At 41.6% G+C, this 17,846-nt stretch overlaps 1 protein-coding gene across 7 annotated transcripts in view; it reads left to right on the plus strand.

Annotated features, from left to right (window-relative positions):
- thoc2 (THO complex 2) overlaps window positions 1-13,836 on the plus strand; it is a 102,178-nt gene extending 88,342 nt beyond the window's left edge. For 2 of the 7 annotated variants that reach the window (XM_078412558.1, XM_078412561.1), the window contains exons 34-39: window positions 3,552-3,701; window positions 4,028-4,121; window positions 7,068-7,231; window positions 9,491-9,561; window positions 9,872-9,920; window positions 13,154-13,836. In XM_078412558.1, coding sequence (XP_078268684.1) covers window positions 3,552-3,701; window positions 4,028-4,121; window positions 7,068-7,231; window positions 9,491-9,561; window positions 9,872-9,899 — 507 coding nt within the window. In that variant the 3' untranslated portion in view covers window positions 9,900-9,920; window positions 13,154-13,836. Of the gene's footprint in view, window positions 1-3,551; window positions 3,702-4,027; window positions 4,122-7,067; window positions 7,232-9,490; window positions 9,562-9,871; window positions 9,927-13,153 lie in introns of those variants that run through there. The other 5 variants (XM_078412562.1, XM_078412563.1, XM_078412559.1 and 2 more) reach the window with 4 other exon arrangements.
- The last annotated feature ends 4,010 nt before the right edge of the window (window positions 13,837-17,846 follow it).

Below are 17,846 nucleotides of genomic sequence, written 5' to 3' on the forward strand. Positions count from 1 at the left end.
CGGTACCATCGTTCACAGCAATCTTTGGATGTATCTAAAACTTTACTGCACTCAAATTCACTTAGACCATCTCTGATATCTCCCTACTGTTTCTTGATCTCACCATCTCCATCACAGGAGATAGACTATCCAATGACATCTATTATAAACCTACTGACTCCCACAGCTATCTAGACCACACTTCCACCCTCCCTGCCTCCAGCAAAGACCCTATCCCCTACTCCCAATTCCTTCATCTGCGCCCGAGATGAGGTGTTCCATACCAGCACATCTGATGTCCTCACTCTTTAGGGAACGGGGTTTCCCCTCTTCCATCATAGATGAGGCACTCACTAGGGTCTCCTCGATATTCCGCTCCTCACCCCAGTCGCGATAGGTACAAAGTCCTCCTATTCTCACCTTTGACCCCATCAGCCGTTGCATACAGCACATAATCCTCTGACATTTTCGCCACCTCCAACGGGATCCCACCACTAGCCACATCTTCCCATCTCCACCCCTTTCCGCAGAGACCATTCCCCCCCGCAACTCCCTGGTAAACTCGTCCCTTCCCACCCAAACCACACCCTCCCCAGGCACTTTCCCCTGCAACCGCAGGAGATGCATCACCTGTCCCTTTACCTCCTCCCTCGACTCCGTCTAAGGACCCCGACAGTCTTTTCAGGTGAGGCAGAGATTCACTTGCACCTCTTCCAAACTCATCTACTGTATCCGCTGTTCCATATGTGATATCGGTGAGACCAAGCGCAGACTCGGCGATCGTTTCGCTGAACACCTCTGCTCAGTCCGCCTTAACCTACCTGATCTCCCGATTGCTAAACACTTTATCTCCCCCTAACATTCCCACACTGACCTTTCTGTCAAGGGCCTCCTCCATTGTCAGAGTGAGGCCCAGTGCAAATTGGAGGAACAGTACCTCATATTTCGCTTGAACAGCTTACTCCCCAGCAGTATGAATATTAATTTCTCTAACCTCAAGTAACCCTTGGTTTCCCTCTCTCTCCATCCCTCCCCTTCCCAGTTCTCCGAACAGTCTGAGTCTGATTACATTTTATCTCTGTTTGCTTTGTTGTTACCTTCTCCTAGCTAACAATGATCTATTCTGCATTCTCCTTGATCTCCACCCTCTTTGATATCCCATTCTCACACCTTACATTTCCTTCTCTGTATCTCGCCCTCCCCTGACTCTCAATCTGAAGAAGGGTCTCGATCCGAAACGTCACCCGTTCCTTCTTTCCAGACATACTGCCTGCCCCGCTGAGTTACTCCAGCATTTTGTGTCTATAAACTAAACTGAAGCTTTGTCTCACCTGTACCTCTTTTCTAGCTTTCTGTCCCCTACTATAATACAATCAGTCTGAGGAAGTGTCCCAGCCAAAGTTCTCCAACCCATCTGAGACATCCTTGACCCAGGCATCCTGGCGTCTCGTTTGTGGCCACAGTGTTTCCTGACCATCCCCCTAACTAATGAATCTCCTGCCACTAACGCTCTGTCTAACTCTGAGGCACCTCAGAGGCAGTCATGGTGCAACTAGTCTGGCGGCTGCAGCTGCTGTCCTCTCACAGGTCATCCCCTCCAACCTTCCCCAAAGCAGTATACCTGCTACTGAGGGGAATAGCCATATGGGTATCCCGCATTCTCTACAGACTTCCTTTACCTTTCCTGGGGGTCACCCCAATTACCTGCAGTCCATACCTTTCACGCAATCACCTAACTAAAACTCTGCAATGCTCTCAGCGTCCCAGTTGACCCTGTGTGAGTTCGACTCCAGGTCCAAGACACTGCATTTGGACACACTTTGCAGGGATGGAGTTACCAAGGGCACTGATCCCCCTCGTCCTCCAGAGATGCTGCCTGACCCACTGATTTTCTCCAGCATTTTGTGTCTATCTCCAGCATCTGCAGTTCCTTCCTACACACTTGTTCTTTACCTCTGTTCAGCCTCCTTACCAAAGCCTCGGCACTTCCTACGTAAACATTACATTTAGTATAAAACATCAAATGGATGGCCACCTGATCAAAGTAAATATTTCTAAATATGCTCAATTACTAATTACATTCAAATTTCATGACACACAGCTTGTGTGGAGCATATTATAAATTATGTGACATGCCTTCCAGTGATGAACGCATACCTGAGCATGCAAATAAGGAAAGCCCTGAAGAACAATTATCTTTTAATTTGCAAGACCGTTGATTTTAACAAACTGCATTGCAATCCATAGGGCATGTTGAAAGTTCTTGGAATCCCATAGTGTACCAATGCAATTACACCAAAATTGTTATATTTCAATCAGAAATTTCCTCGGGCTAAATTGAGTGAGCTTTCCGCTAACATAATGTACACAACCTTATTCTGAATTTGGAGACACAAGGAACTATAGATGCTGGAATCTTGACTGAAGCACAAAGTGCTGGAATAACTCAGCGGGTCAGGTGGCATCTTTGAAGGCACAGATAGACGATGTTTTGGATCAAAACCCCTAGTCAGTCCAGACGTGAAACGTCACCCGTCCATGTCGTTCAGAGATACTGCCTGACCCACTGAGTTACTCCAGCACTTTGTTTTTTACTCTTATTCTGAGTTTCCCTTTTATCCACATCCAAGTTCAAAATGTAAATTGATAAAGACAACCCCAAAGATATGCAAGGACTCCATTCCTGAAAACTCCATCTGACAATTTCTCTGGCAGTCAGAATGTTTTTTTATAGTGACCCATTTCCTAGCACTCGACATACACTTGCTCCCATCTTATTTCAGTGAATATTCATCCAAACACTATTCATAATTGAACTAATGGGATATATAGACGCAAAGAACTGCAGATGCTGGTTTATACCAAAGATAGACATAAAAAGTACTGGAGTAACTCAGCAGGTCAGGCAACATCTCTGGAGAGCAAAAAATGGGTGAGGTTTCAGGTCAGGACCCGTTTTCAGTTGTGTGTGTATATATTGTATCTAATTATTAATGAATACGGCAAAATGTATTTGTTATTAATATCTTTAAATGCTTTAACAGTATTTGGGAGAACTTGTGCAAGGGCAGATTTCCATAAGTTGGGTCATCTGTAACCTGAGGAGCCCATGTACAATCACAATTGAAATAAATCCTCGTGAATTGGTGGCACATCTGAAATCTCTAGGAAGGTTGGGACATTCTGGAATTTGGTTGTGGCTGTTAATTGTGCCTTTTCTCTGGCAGGTTAACAAGTGACTTAAGTTTTGAAATGGAATATATTTTCATACATTTAAAGAAATTCTACATTTACAAATTTTTAATTCAATTATTAATTGCAACTTTAATATCCATACTTCAATAACTGTTCATTCTACATCCTTTTAAAACTTTTCGGTGAAGACCTGAGAGAAATTGGCCTTGTTTTCAACTGTGTGTTTCCACCACAAGGCCAGCTAACAAGCAAATGTACTATTGCATTGACATTGTCACAGCGTAAAAGAGGGTATTTCGTTTGACCTTCACGGAATGTGTTGTTTAGATCCATTGAGATGTTGTCATCATAAGTGTGCCTTGCATCATTTTTAACAGCATCATAGCCCGCATCAAACCCACCATAGTACAGGCACGCAGTCAAAGAGTAAAGAAAGGGAAGTGGAGAAGAAGGAAGTGGAGAAGTTAAGGGATCGATCAAGAGAGAGGGAAAAGAAAGAAGATAAAGAACGAAAAGAGCGCAAAAGGGTGAGCTTGATCGTGGATCAGATATGAGCCAGAACCAATTCACATTTTTGCACCTTGTGAGGGCTTCTGCCAGTGTGACATGTATTGCAGTGAATCTGTCATGTTCAATATTATATTGACCAATAATGGCTTGTTACTGTCTTTGCCAAGCATTATTCTCTTCTGTTGTTTGACCTATCTTGGCTTGTAAGAAGCTTGGAGTGATAATAAATATATTTCTTGCATTTGATTTGACTAATCTGGGACTTGAGCATATAAAATGACGTAGCATCTGCAAATATTTTTAGCAGGAATCCCCTCTTGAATGTTCTCCTTTGTTATTCTAGGTAGGAATTTTTATTTTTTCTTCTCAGGATCATTCAAATAGTGATCGAGAGAACATACAAGAATCAAAACGACGTAAAGATGAAAATGGAACAGGTAAGAATTCATATCAAATATTGTTAGAATTATGAAGATTGGTGAACAGATCCAAATCAGCTTAGATTTAGATCATGTTCGGGTTTATTATTGTCAAGTGTACTGAGGTATAGTCAAATGCTTTGCTTTGTATGCTATCCAATCAGATCAGATAATAGAATACAGAAATACAACCAAGTCAAACTCAAGTATAATAGATAGAACAAAGGGGAAGATAGAGTGCGGAATATAGTTCTCAGCATTGTAGACCAGCAGTTCCGTAGACAAAGTCCAATGTCTGCAATGGGGTAGAGGTGAATCGGACAGTACCCTAGTTTATGCAAGGACCACTCAGAAGCCCAATGACCAAGGAGAAGAAGCTGTTCCTGTGGCTGTGGGTGCACAGGTGGGAATAGGAAAGACCGGGGTGGATAACTCGATGGGTGTCGAATATAGCGAGCATCAATAAACGGTTTGTAGAGAGGAATGAGCACCGAGTTTCAGTGGGAGATATGATAAAAGACTGATGCAGCGGATAACCCAAGATCTTTCATAATTAAATGTAGTGTCTTATTGCCCTTGATATGGCCAATCTGTCAAATGAGAGATCTCTGGTCACTTTTTCAGCAAATAAGTTTTTAATCTAAAATCTAGAGCAATTTGTTATCATATCATATCATATCATATATATACAGCCGGAAAAAGGCCTTTTCGGCCCTCCAAGTCCGTGCCGCCCAGCGATCCCCGCACATTAACACTATCCTACACCCACTAGGGACAATTTTTACATTTACCCAGCCAATTAACCTACATACCTGTACGTCTTTGGAGTGTGGGAGGAAACCGAAGATCTCGGAGAAAACCCACGCAGGTCACGGGGAGAACGTACAAACTCCTTACAGTGCAGCACCCGTAGTCAGGATCGAACCTGAGTCTCCGGCGCTGCATTCGCTGTAAAGTAGCAACTCTACCGCTGCGCTACCGTGCCGCCCATTAATTAAATTATGATTAAATTCTCCACTTCTTTTTACTTAAAATGAGTCCATTAACAGATTTTATCATCTGGCTCTGCAGCTTTCTCAACATTTACTTGATTATTATGAATTAATAAAAAGGAGACCGGATAGATTTTCAAGTAATGCATTGTTTGGCTGTTACTCAAACAATAAACTGTCGTGATAGTGTATAAGGTGGGCTGTATCATGCTGGACTTGGCCTACAGCCTGGTATCTGGTTTATGCACCGCAATGTGAGCTGACTGATCTCACTGACCCTCTACAGCTCCAAACCCAGTGGTGTGGGCTGCAGACAGCTTAGTGTAGAGACCCCAGCGCAATCCCCAAAATGACTGGCCATCTTTACCAGAAACAAGGCTAAGGGCAAGTTTTGCATGGGTCAAAGCTATTGTTGATTTTAATTGTTTTATTTTAACTATTTGTCAATCGAGGACATTAAAGCAATTAAAATGGAAGCAAATAGCCAATTTTTTTTAAAAAGGTCAATTAATAGGGAAATAAAAGCATATAAAAGTAATTAATCATTAATTTAAAGCTAAGCATTCTTAGATAGCTCGCCTCCTTTTCCCTCTCACCCCTCCCAGCAAAGGCGAGTCTCTCAAAGTCAGTCTGAGTCAGTCAAAACGTCACCTATTCCTTTTCTCCAGAGATACTGCTTGATTCTCTGAGTTACTTCAGCATTTGGTGTCTGTCTTGTTTGTCTCGAATCCTTGAGGAGTCATTGATGGTGTTTTTTGATAGCTTCATCCTTTGGAAAATGCAGTTTCTCTACTAATGCACAAACTGGGGGCTATGTCATGAATTGGCAAATGCCAGCAGTTCTGTTGGAAACTGCGGCTTGCATAATTTAGCATGCATCTTGCACCAGGCTGCACCAACCTCTTCCCTCATGGTGTAGGTTTCATTGCCCATTGCTAGTCTCTCTCAGGTGACACCACCCATGTGTAACCCAGAACATGTTGCCATCCTGCAGCATGTCATTGTCCTTAATGGTGATTGGAAGTCATTCAGAAAAAGAGGAAGAAATGAACCCTATGAAGAGATGGGAGAGCATATAAAGCATTGGAGGAACTCTGCAGGTCAGACAGCATCTCACGACAACAGGGATAAGTGACTTGGGTTGAGTCCCTACTTCAGACTGAAGACTGGTCTCGATGCGAAACGTCACCTATCCATTCTCCATGGATGCTGCCCGACCTGCTGAGTTACTCCAACAATTTGTGTCCTTTTGTGCATTAACCAATGATTGCAGTTCCTTATTTCTACAAGAGATGAGGGAGTATTTATTAATGTTGCTTTTACTGTTCTAAACTAAATATGAGTTTATCCCTACATTTTTTTTCCTCGTAGTTCTTTCAACCTAGAAATTCATTGTTTAAAAAAAATAACTGAGCGAAGTTTAAGATTTTTTTTTTTTTAAATTTTGAATGACAACAAAAACATAGCAGAACAAATCGTTATTAATGATGTTTGTTGAAAAAGTTCATTTCAACTTGAACCACTGTGTCCCTTTGAACATTAGCCTTAAAACAAAATATTGAACTGCAGGGAGTCATTTAATGAAGTTGGATTGCTAAATCATATTAAGTGCCCGCTTTGCTCTGCCACAGCGCTGCTATTTTCATTTTGTTGGCTTTTTAAAAAATAATGCCATGGAACTTCATTAACTTATCTGTTCATTGACACCTCTATGCATATAAATGTCTTTCAATATTGCATTGAAATATCAGCCTACATTTTTGTGCTTGAGTCAGACAAGCCTTTTACCACTTAGTCTGAAGGAGGGCCTCGACCCGAATCATCACACATTCCTTCTATCCAGAGACGCTGCCTGTCCTGCCGAGTCACGCTGGCATTTTGTGTCTTATCTGCCACTTAAAGCAAGCCAGGTTGTTGTATTTTTAATGTTGTGTTCACTTAAAAAATGAATTGAAGAATGAATGTTTGACAGGTGGCTCAGGGAAACGGAGCAAAAGTGCAAGTCCGGTGGATTCCCCACGCTCAAGCGAGAAGGATAAAAATAAGAGTTCAAAATCTGCTTCTGGCAAAGACAGAGATAAAAATGACTCCATCAAATTAGAAAAAATAGAGAAAAGTTCAACAGGCAGCAAAAAGGTACAGTTCTATGAATAATTTGTTTTTTGACAAGAAACTGCAAAGTTAAGAAAATATATTACAAAATTTACGAGTTTTTAATACTTTATTGTAAAATAAAATCTCGCATTTGGCTTAGAGCGTTGGCAGAATTAGCAGCTTTATAGTCATGAAGCACTTGCTTTCTTCTGCTGGTAAGGTTAAAATAAATGCAATTCCAAGAAACTAAATTAAAATTATATCTTCTACCTGCATACAGCAGATCCATTGTTATCTGAAAAGAAATCAGATTATTGTTTCAGCTGTATATTTTTCAGTTCCATGATTATTGCCTTTTTTGCTCTTGCCTTTAAATATCCAGCTGAACATAACTTAAGCTATTTTTAATATGTGCTGCACATATTGACACAGAAAAAAATAAAATGGAAGATCAATTGTATAGATTAGTCCTCCTATTTTCACAGTGCAATGTATTCAGTATTCTTATCGGTAGATTACATTGCAAATGTATATATGCAAAGAATTTGTCGATAATAATAGTACATTTCCAGTTTATTATATGTGAATAAGAAAAGTTAAAGGGAATAATGTATAATTTAATATATAACAGCAATTCAGCAAAGCATTCAACAAGGTTCTGCTTGGTGTAGGCTGCTCTGGAAGGTTAGATCGCATGGGATCCAATGAGAGATAGCTGAATAGATAGAAAATTGGCTCCATGGAAGGAAGCAGAGGGCGATGGTAGAAGGTTGCTTCTCGACCTGGAGGCCTGTGACGAATGGTGTGCCTCAGGGTTCGGTGCTGGTCCTGTTACTGTTTGTCATCTATATCAATGATTTGGATGAGAACATACATGGCAAGATTAGTAAATTTGCAGATGATACAAAAGTGGGTGGTTTTGCAGACAGTGAAGATGGTTGTGAAAAATTGCAGCAGGATCTGGATCGATTGGCCAGGTGGGCTGAGGAATGGTTGATGGAATTTAATACAGAGAAATGTGAGGTGTTGCATTTTGGGAAGTCTAACATGGGCAGGACCTACACAGTGATGGGTAGGGCTCTGGGTAGTGTTGTAGAGCAGAGGGATCCAGGAGTGCAGGCGCATGGTCCCTTGAAGGTGGAGTCGCAGGTAGATCGGGTGGTCAAAAAGGCTTTTGGCACATCGGCCTTCATCAGCGAGAGTATTGAGTATAGAAGTTGGGAGGTCATGTTGTGAAGGGCCTGTTGTGGTCAAGGGCCTGTTTCCACACTGTATCACTATCGTTAGTTGTTCAATAAATAAGGACTGAAATGGGAACCCGCTTTTAAGCTTGTTATCCCCAAAAGAGCAGGTCGGCATTCCAGCCGCCTTTCATTTTCCATCCCTTTATTAAATTTTACTCCTGAGATTCTGGGAAAAATTCATCCCCTCAAATTTGTTCCCTACTTTTGCAACCACTTCCCAAGTCCGAGGCAAAAACGGGGCTGGTTCATACCTAAAGGCCAGCCTCATTCCACTTCACCTTTGGCAGGCCAGGCAATACGCTGGGCTTCACCATTTCTGTTTTTAAAGAATTGTTATTTCCTTTAAGTGGAAAAATGCAGAGAAATCAATTTTATTTTTAAAATGATAATACGAAATGCCACAATGGAATGAACAAACCTGGAACATCAATTACTGTTTAATGGCAGGAGTACTGGCTGAATACATGCATACTTGTTTGGAGTGGATCAGAAATCGGGCACAATATGTTCATGACAAAGTGAAACAGAACATAAAGTGGCACAGCACTGGAACAGGTCCTTTGGCTCACAATATCTGTCCTGAACATGTATGTACCCAATATAAACGAATCTCATCTGTCTGCACGTGACCCATATCCCTCCGTTCCCTGCACATCCATGTACCTATCTAAAAGTCTCTTAAATATCTGCCTCCACCACAACACATGGCAGAGTATTCCAGGCACCCACCACCCTCTGTGTGTAAAATAAAAACTTTAAACTTTGCCCCTCTCACCTTAAAGCTGTGCTCTCTAGTCTTTGACTCGAGTCTAGAGGACACGAGGAGTAAAATGGAGTTTGTGAGAATAACCCACCACATGGGCTGACCAGAGCGGCTAAATGCCAGAGTACCTACGTTTGATGCTTGTGTGTAAAAAATCTTTACCTTCAGTGATTCTTTGCTTTTTTTTCTTGGAGGGTGCAGCAAGTGTGGCTGAGATCAGTTTAACCTGTCAAGATTTGTAACATACTTAATGTTTAATATGTATTTATAACATTTATTCAAAATGCTTAACAGGAGTCTCGACATGATAAAGGAGAGAAGAAAGAAAAGCGGGACAGTGGAGGATTGAAAGATGACAAAAAACAATATCCTTTCGATTGATTTTATTCTTGTGGAAATGAGCTTTTCAGCCGAAACTAGATCTGTTGAAGTTTCTTTGTAATGTAAAATCTTAAACTTGTCTACATACAACAACTCCGAGACATCATAAATTATCTTGTTTGCATTTGAAGTCGCACCTCGCAGAGCAAGTTGATTTTGTCCCCTGGTCATGTACAACAAACTTACAACCCATGGACAGGTTGCACAATAACTTCAGTTTTACAATGATGTCTTTTCTTTCTGAAGTTTACAATATAAGTCATGTGCTCCAGCAATTTTTCTTAACAATCTTACTCATAAATCCTCAGAAAAACACAGATAATGAAGAATGACACAACTAATGGTAAAGGTATTGAGTTTGGTATAATATTGTCAATTTAGTTGTCAAGATTATTTGTGCATTAATAGGAAAGCAGGTCATTCATTGTCAGTTTATTCCTGCATTTTCTATCCTTACGTGATCAAAACTTGGTAAACACAACGTTAAGTGAATCTGCTCAATCATTGTGCAGAACCCAAAGCACCACCAAATGTCTGTGATGGGACGTTAGGAAATATTTTTATCTGAAAGGAGAACTGCATGCAGCATTAAATGGAGTAAAGGCTGCATCGTCGTAAACTATCGAACAGAAACGAACATGGGGCTGTCGGATGCTTGAGTCAGAAAATAGTGAACGGCTTGGTTGGAGTGGATGCGGAGAGGATGTTTCCACTAGCGGGAAGAGTCTAGGACTAGAGGTCACAGCCTCAGAATTACAGGACGTTCTTTTAGGAAGAAGACGAGGAGAAATTCCTTTAGTCAGTGGGTGGTGAATCTGTGGTATTCTTTGCCACAGAAAGCCGTCAGTAGATATTTTTAAGGCAGAGATAGATAGTACAGGTGTCAGAGGTTATGGGGAGAAGGCAGGAGAATGGGGTTAGGAGGGAGAGATAGATCAGCCATGATTGAATGGCGGAGTAGAGGTGATGAGCCGAATGGCCTAACTCTGCTCCTATCACTTGTGAACCTATGATGCCAGAATTTCCCATATCGCAAGGATGCCCCATGTATACTTGTAGAAATTCCACCTGTTGCTTTGGCGCAAGGTTAAGAATTCTGAGTGACTCGAGTCACTGCAGGAGGCTGAGAATTTGCTGCCATGCACCATCCAGGAACCACAGCGTTTATTATGATCGTAAATGGGTAGTCCCCAAAGTCGGGTAGACACAAAATGCTGGAGTAGCTCAGCGGGACAGGCAGCATCTCGGGAGAGAAGGAATGGGTGACGTTTCTGGTCGAGACCCTTCTTTACATGTAAGATGATCCAGGGCCCAGGGAGTCACTTTAAAGGAATGTAACAGTACCTGAGAATAATGTCATCAAGGATATCTACAGTACAGTGGGGTAAATGGCTGTTCGTGGGGTCATCGACTGCACAAAAATAAATGGTGTTGGGTCATTGATGTGCCGCACTGCATTTTGCCTTCCCAGTGCTGGATGCCTTGTGCTTGTGGGAGAAAGGAACGAGCCGGGCGTAGTGATTATAATATAATCATCACAGACAGAAAAAAAGACTGAGATCTTAGCAACAGTGTTGGTAGGAAGTTCAGGGACAGGACCTCCAAGATTGTAACCTGGATTGCATTCGGTGTCCTGTGCTGGTGAACATTGGAATAGTTTGATAAATACGGGTTAAGACATGGTTGGAAACATTGGTTTACTAGAGCGCTTCAGGGCAAGGGGCCAACAGGGCGGGTGGTACGAGACCAAAAGGACAAGTTGCAGGTCAACAGAATTCACTGGAAGATGAATTAATGCAGTGGGATAAAGTTTTAAATCCCTGAAGGGCGGAAGGCTAAACCTTACAAAGCAGTTTGTTCCAAATACCTACTACCCTCTGTGGAAATTGCCTCATAGGTTTCTATTAAATCTTTCCCCTCTCATCTTAAGGCTATGCTCTGTAGTTTTCTTTTCAATAGATCACTTGATTTAAATTGGGATTAAGTACTCCAAATCACAGTTTTACTTAAGGATTGTATCCATCACATTTGAATAGAACTAGCTATGTTGTATATTTTGTTTTATTGTCAGAAGTTTTGTGAGCAGTAAATTGCCATTGATGTTAATTATTATACATTCACAATGCTGTCAATTCCTGTCAAGTGTATTCAATAGAATAGCAGTTGACTACATGCGTGGAAATTTGTCAAAACACGGGTGGTTTAATTGTTTTTTGTAAATAGGCAATGTAGGAATGTGACAACAAAGTTGTGAACAGAATTTTTCCCTGGAGTCATAGAGTGATGCAGTGTGGAAACAGGCCCTTTAGCCCAACTTGCCCACACTGGCCAACAATGTCCCAGCTACACTTGTCCCACTTTCCTGCGCTTGGTGCATATCCCCCCAAACCTGTCCTATCCATGTACCTGTCTAACTGTTTCTTAAACGGTGGGATAGTCCCAGCCTCAACTACCTCCTCTGGCAGCTTGTTCCAAACACCCACCACCCTTTGTGTGAAAAAGTTACCCCTCGGATTCCTATTAAATCTTTTCCCCTTCACCTTGAACCTATGTCCTCTGGTCCTCGATTCCCCTACTCTGGGCAAAAAACTCTATGCATCTACCCGATCTATTCCTCTCATGATTTTGTACACCTCTATAAGATCGCCCCTCATCTTCCTACACTCTATGGAATAGAGACCCAGCCTACTCAACCTCTCCCTATAGCTCACACCCTCTAGTCCTGGCAACATCCTCTTAAATCTTTTCTGAACCCTATCAAGCTTGACAATATCTTCCCTATAACACAGTGCCCAGAACTGAACACAGTATTCAAAATGCGGTCTCACCAACGTCTTGTACAACTGCAACTTGACCTATTCCTTTTCGCCAGAGATGCTGCCTGACCTGTTGAGTTACTCCAGCATTTTGTATCTATCTTCGGTATAAACCAGCATCTGCAGTTCCTTTCTACACAATCTTTTTGTGGGATACTGAATAGCCTGCATTTTGTGGAGAAATGTGTATAATTTTATGCTTAACTGCAATGATTGTCCACATGAAGCCAGCATCTGGGATTTACACACGTATAGGTCTTGGAACGGGCAAATATCTTCATCGAAACCTGTGTTTTCAGTTGTGATACTCATGAAGTGTGAATCTATGGCTATCCCCCATTACTAGACTGAGCCCATACTTTGCGGTTTTAACGGGTACTTGCATATGAATTAAAATTACTGAAGTACATAATCCTGAAGTGCTGAAATCCATATGTGAAGTTCACAAGTTATAGGACTAGGATTAGGCCATTCGGCCCATCGAGTCTACTCCGCCATTCAATCATGGTTGATCTATGTTTCCTAATCCCATTTTCCTGCCTTCTCCCCATAACCCTTGACACCCGTCCTAATCAAGAACGTCTGTCTCTGCCTTAAAAATATCCGCTGACTTGGCCTCTGCAGCCCTCTGTGGCAATGAGTTCCACAGATTAACTACCCTCTGACTCGAGTGGTTCCTCCTCACCTCCTTTTAAAAAGAAGCGCCCTTTAATGAAGTGTCTGTCTTCTGAAACATGAGCTGTCTCTTCAATACTTGCAGGTTTTTATTTCCATTGGACTACAAACTGCTGCCGTGGATTTATTTGCGCTACTGAATTTGGAAGGCAAAGACTTCATTTGTGAGGATGGCAAATCAAGAGAGAGGAGCTAACCGAAGCCTATTAAAACCATTCTGTTGAATTACTTTCACTCCATTTCTGTTGGCCATCGTTTAAAAGTTAAGTTGTGTTGTCCTTTTTAACTTGCTGTTTTGTCGGTATGCATGTCATTTTCAGTATCCAAGTGGTTTGCCCTGAAATATAAGCACAATGTGCTACACGCTGCAAACCCACAACGTGCATTTTGTAGTCACTTTGAGTGCAGCCCCAAGCCTGCCGCAGGCTGTCAACAACCTTCCATCTTCACCTTTACGGCAACGAAGATATTTGTATATTATGTATACAATAGTATAGTGATTGAGTGTAATTAAAATCAGCCATTGTTTAGTTTACTGATTAAAACTATCCCGTGCAGCATCTTGTGTTTATTTCATGAAGATTTTAAAACAAATTGCAAGTATTGTCCTCGAGAGATGAAATTAGGTTAAAATTGTACAACCACAGGAGATTTCTATTTCCATGAATACCTATGTTTGGTCATAAATTTTCAAAATTACATTTGAATTTTTTATCTGCTGTATTCTACCAGTGTAATCTTTTTCTAAATAAATGGATAGTTTTCTCAGTCGGTCATATGTTGTGAAAGTTCTGCTCATTCTTTTGCTACTCTGCTTTTGAATTTAGTGCCAACTTTTAATGTTTGTCGACTCAGAGACAATTGACCCCAAATGAAAGTGGTCGAGTCTGAAGAGGTTCCTGACCCAAAATGTCACCCATCCATTGTCTCCAGTGATGCTGCCTGACCCGCTGAGTTATCCTTTGGCACTTTGTGTCTATCTTCGATATAAACCAGCATCTGAAGTTCCTTTCTACACATTTAGACTGCCTTATGGTTTGTTCAACACAAACGTTTTGGTATACGATACGATAGAACTTTATTCACCCCCCCGGAGGGAAATTGGTCTGCCAACAGTCACAACGCACAACAAGGTACACGAAAACTTGAAATTAAAATTGAATTAAAAGTGAAAAAAAAAGAAAAAGACAAGTGACTGTTGGCTGGTTGCTATGTGCACAGCACCTTAACCGGAACAAACAAACAAACAAACAAACGAACGAAGGCAGGCTTATCCCCTGGGCAGAGGATTCTAAAACTAGAGTCCCCCCCCCTCAGGCCGGGTCCTCATTGTCTTCTCCTCACGCTCATTGACCGCTGATTGCGGGATGATCGCTAGGCCCAACCACCACCGTTGCCGCCAAGGCTGCTGCTGGCGCCGAGGCCCCACCGCCTTCTGAGGCTCCCATTACCGCCGAGGCTCACGCTGCCGCCACTACAGGAACACCATTTGATTTTCCGGCACCCATTAATAAATACAGATTTATTAAGTTTAAAAAGCGACAGAGTATTGGAGTAACTGGAGTATTGGATCAGACAGCACCTCTGGAGAAAATTAATGGGTAACGTTTCGGGTTGGGACTCTTCTGCTTATAAAGTGAACTGCAGGGCCCTTGGATAACCTGTCAGTATCAGATGACCCAAAATGCAAATAGAGCAGTAGAGTTGCTGCCTTATCAGGCCAGAGACCCAGGTTCCGTGCTGACTATGGGTGCTGTCTGTAAAGAGTTTGTGTGTTCTCCCCGTGACAGCGTGGGTTTTCTCCGGGTGCACCGGTTTCCTCCCACTCTCCAAAGACGTACAGGTTTATAGGCTAATTGGCTTCAGTAAAATTATATATTGTCCCAAGTGTGTGTAGGATAGTGCTAGTGACTGGGGTGATCACAGGTCAGCGCGGACTCCTTGGGCCAAAGGGCCTGTTTCCACGCAGTATCTCTGAAGTCTAAAAAGTATAGCATTAACTCACTCTTGTCTGGATTAAATTCTACCTCTCGTTGTTCCCTCCAACCTTCCAAATTTATGGATGTCCTGCTGCATCTTTAAGCGACCATCTATAATTCTGCGCATCTTTATGTCATAAACAAAGTTACTTAAAAGATTACAGATCCAAGCTGGTTGCTTATATACTTATGGACTTCGATGACCTTCAATGCACCAGTGCAGACGTTAGTTGAATAACGAAAACAATATTTGGAACAAACTTGTGGAGTTTACACATGAGTACACACTGCATGTCACCACTGACGATTAGAGGCATGTCTGGCAAGGATGGTTTAATGACAGGTTACCTAAATATTAAAACATGCCAAAATAATCCAGTAAATGTATATGGTATAAAACTAGAATTATGCGATACCTTATGCTGGCATCTTTTTGCTTATTTATTCAAAGTGTTCTATGCTTGAAAGAAGCAGTAATATCGGTAAAATATATTTGCCACGTTCTTACAACGTTTAATGATGCAATGACTTCATTAAACCAATCGGCCAAGCGAAAGTGTATGCAAAATATTTGCAGGATGTAAAAATACTGCAGACGAGGTGTTACTAGTAATAAACATTATATGCCAACTCGTACAGATGGACAAAAACATTTTGGCATCTTGGTTATTACTGTTCACCTGGGTGCGAAACATCGATTAATGCTAAACCTTATAACAATAGGTGCAGGAGGAGGCCATTCGGCCCTTCGAGCCAGCACCGCCATTCAATTTGATCTTGGCTGATCATTCTCAATCAGTACCCCGTTCCTGCCTTCACCCCATACCCCCTGACTCCACTATCCAGCACTATCTAGCTCTCTCTTGAATGCATTCAGAGAATTGGCTTCTGAGGCAGAGAATTCCACAGATTCACAACTCTCTGACTGAAAAAGTTTTTCCTCATCTCAGTTCTAAATGGCCTACCCCTTATTCTTAAACTGTCGCCCTTTGTTCTGGACTCCCCCAACATTGGGAACATGTTTCCTGCCTCTAACGTGTCCAACCCCTTAATAATCTTATACGTTTCGATAAGATCCCCTCTCATCCTTCTAAATTCCAGTGTATACAAGCCTAGTCGCTCCAGTCTTTCAACATATGACAGTCCCGCCATCAGTGATGTTCTCACTAGTAATAACCAAAGTATAATCATGGAGGCCTTTTGGCAGGAACACGGATATGCAGGGAATGGAGGGATATGGGTCATGTGTAGTCACAATGAGATTAATTTAACTTGACATTATGATTGGCACAGACATTGAGGGCCGAATGGTCTGATCCTGTGTTCCATGTTCTTTAAAATGAAAGCTAAAATTAATCCAACAAAATAATCTTCAGTAGCTCCCCATACTTTCTAGCGTTTTCTTTATTTATACCTGCAGTCTGTTAGATTCTTTCTCATAATTACGTGACAATATTCCATCTCAATTTTTATTTGATTGAATAAGATTAGGCAGCACTTTTGAAGGCAAAAGTTGCTCGAATCCAGGTCTTATTTGGCAACTTCAGTTGAAATCAACAGTGAAAAGGTGTGGCTAATCTACAATTTAACAGGACTGCATCATATCCAGTTTTCTCCCAGGTTATGCAAAGCCGAAAATTGTGTTTTTCATTTTAGACAATAGACAATAGGTGCAGGAGGAGGCCATTCGGCCCTTCGAGCCAGCACTGCCATTCAATGTGATCATGGCTGATCATTCACAATCAGAACCCCGTTCCTGCCTTCTCCCTTCATTTCCCTTTCATTCAGATTCCAGTTCATCTCTCGGGCTCCATTCATCAAGGTTTTGCTGCGTTGCATTTTATTCACGAATAATGTGGGCTTCATTTCTATCTATATCTCAAAACGACTAAGAAATAGTGAATTTTGAGTTTCGTTTATGTCACGTGTACCGAGGTAAATCTTTTCACTCTACCTCTGTACACGTGACAATAAACTAAACTCAAGATTCATGATATCCAAGTAATTCAGAAGTTATCTCGGATTGGATGGCAATTATGTAGTAAATTGAACTTTTGTTATTTTCAAACCATTTTTTAAATCTATGTCTGTAATACAGCATTTGTTCATTAGATTTATGGAGGGCACTTCCCCATAACACCATAATCCAGCGGACTGACTGCATGTTAGTGCTACACATTATTTCTACATATATGCCTCTGCCATTAAAGTGAGAAATTGATATATAGATCGATACTTTATAGATAGATAGATAGATACTTTATTGTCACATGTACCGTGAAGGAACAGTGAAATCCTTTGTTTTTGCATACACAGTACACAAAAGAGTCGCCACAAGGCACTAACAAAGTTACAAAGTGTTTCGCTTGGCCAGCTTACAGCCCAGTGCTATGAACCTTGATTTCTCTCACTTCAGGTAGCCCCGACATTCCCTCTCTCTCAATTCATCCCTCCCCCACCTAAGTCGTACGAGCTTCTCGTTTTCCCCCTAAGAAAACAATGGCTAACAAAGGCCTGATTCCTTTATCCTCGTTACTTTTTTGCAGATCTTTCATTTATTGTTCTTTATCTCTCTACATCATCGTCTATATCTCTCATTTCCCTGATCCCTAACCAGTCTGAAGAAGGGTCTCAACCCGAAACCTCACCTATTCCTTCTCTCCAGGGATGCTGCCTGTCCTGCTGAGTTACTCCAGCATTCTGTGTCTATCTTCGGTTTAAACCAGCGTCTGCAATTCCTTCTTACAAAGTAGCCTTAAATATTGTTGGTCCCTTCTTCGTTTCCCCCATCCCCGGATC

The sequence above is a fragment of the Rhinoraja longicauda genome, chromosome 15 (genome assembly GCF_053455715.1).
Source record: "Rhinoraja longicauda isolate Sanriku21f chromosome 15, sRhiLon1.1, whole genome shotgun sequence".
NCBI lineage: Eukaryota > Metazoa > Chordata > Chondrichthyes > Rajiformes > Arhynchobatidae > Rhinoraja > Rhinoraja longicauda.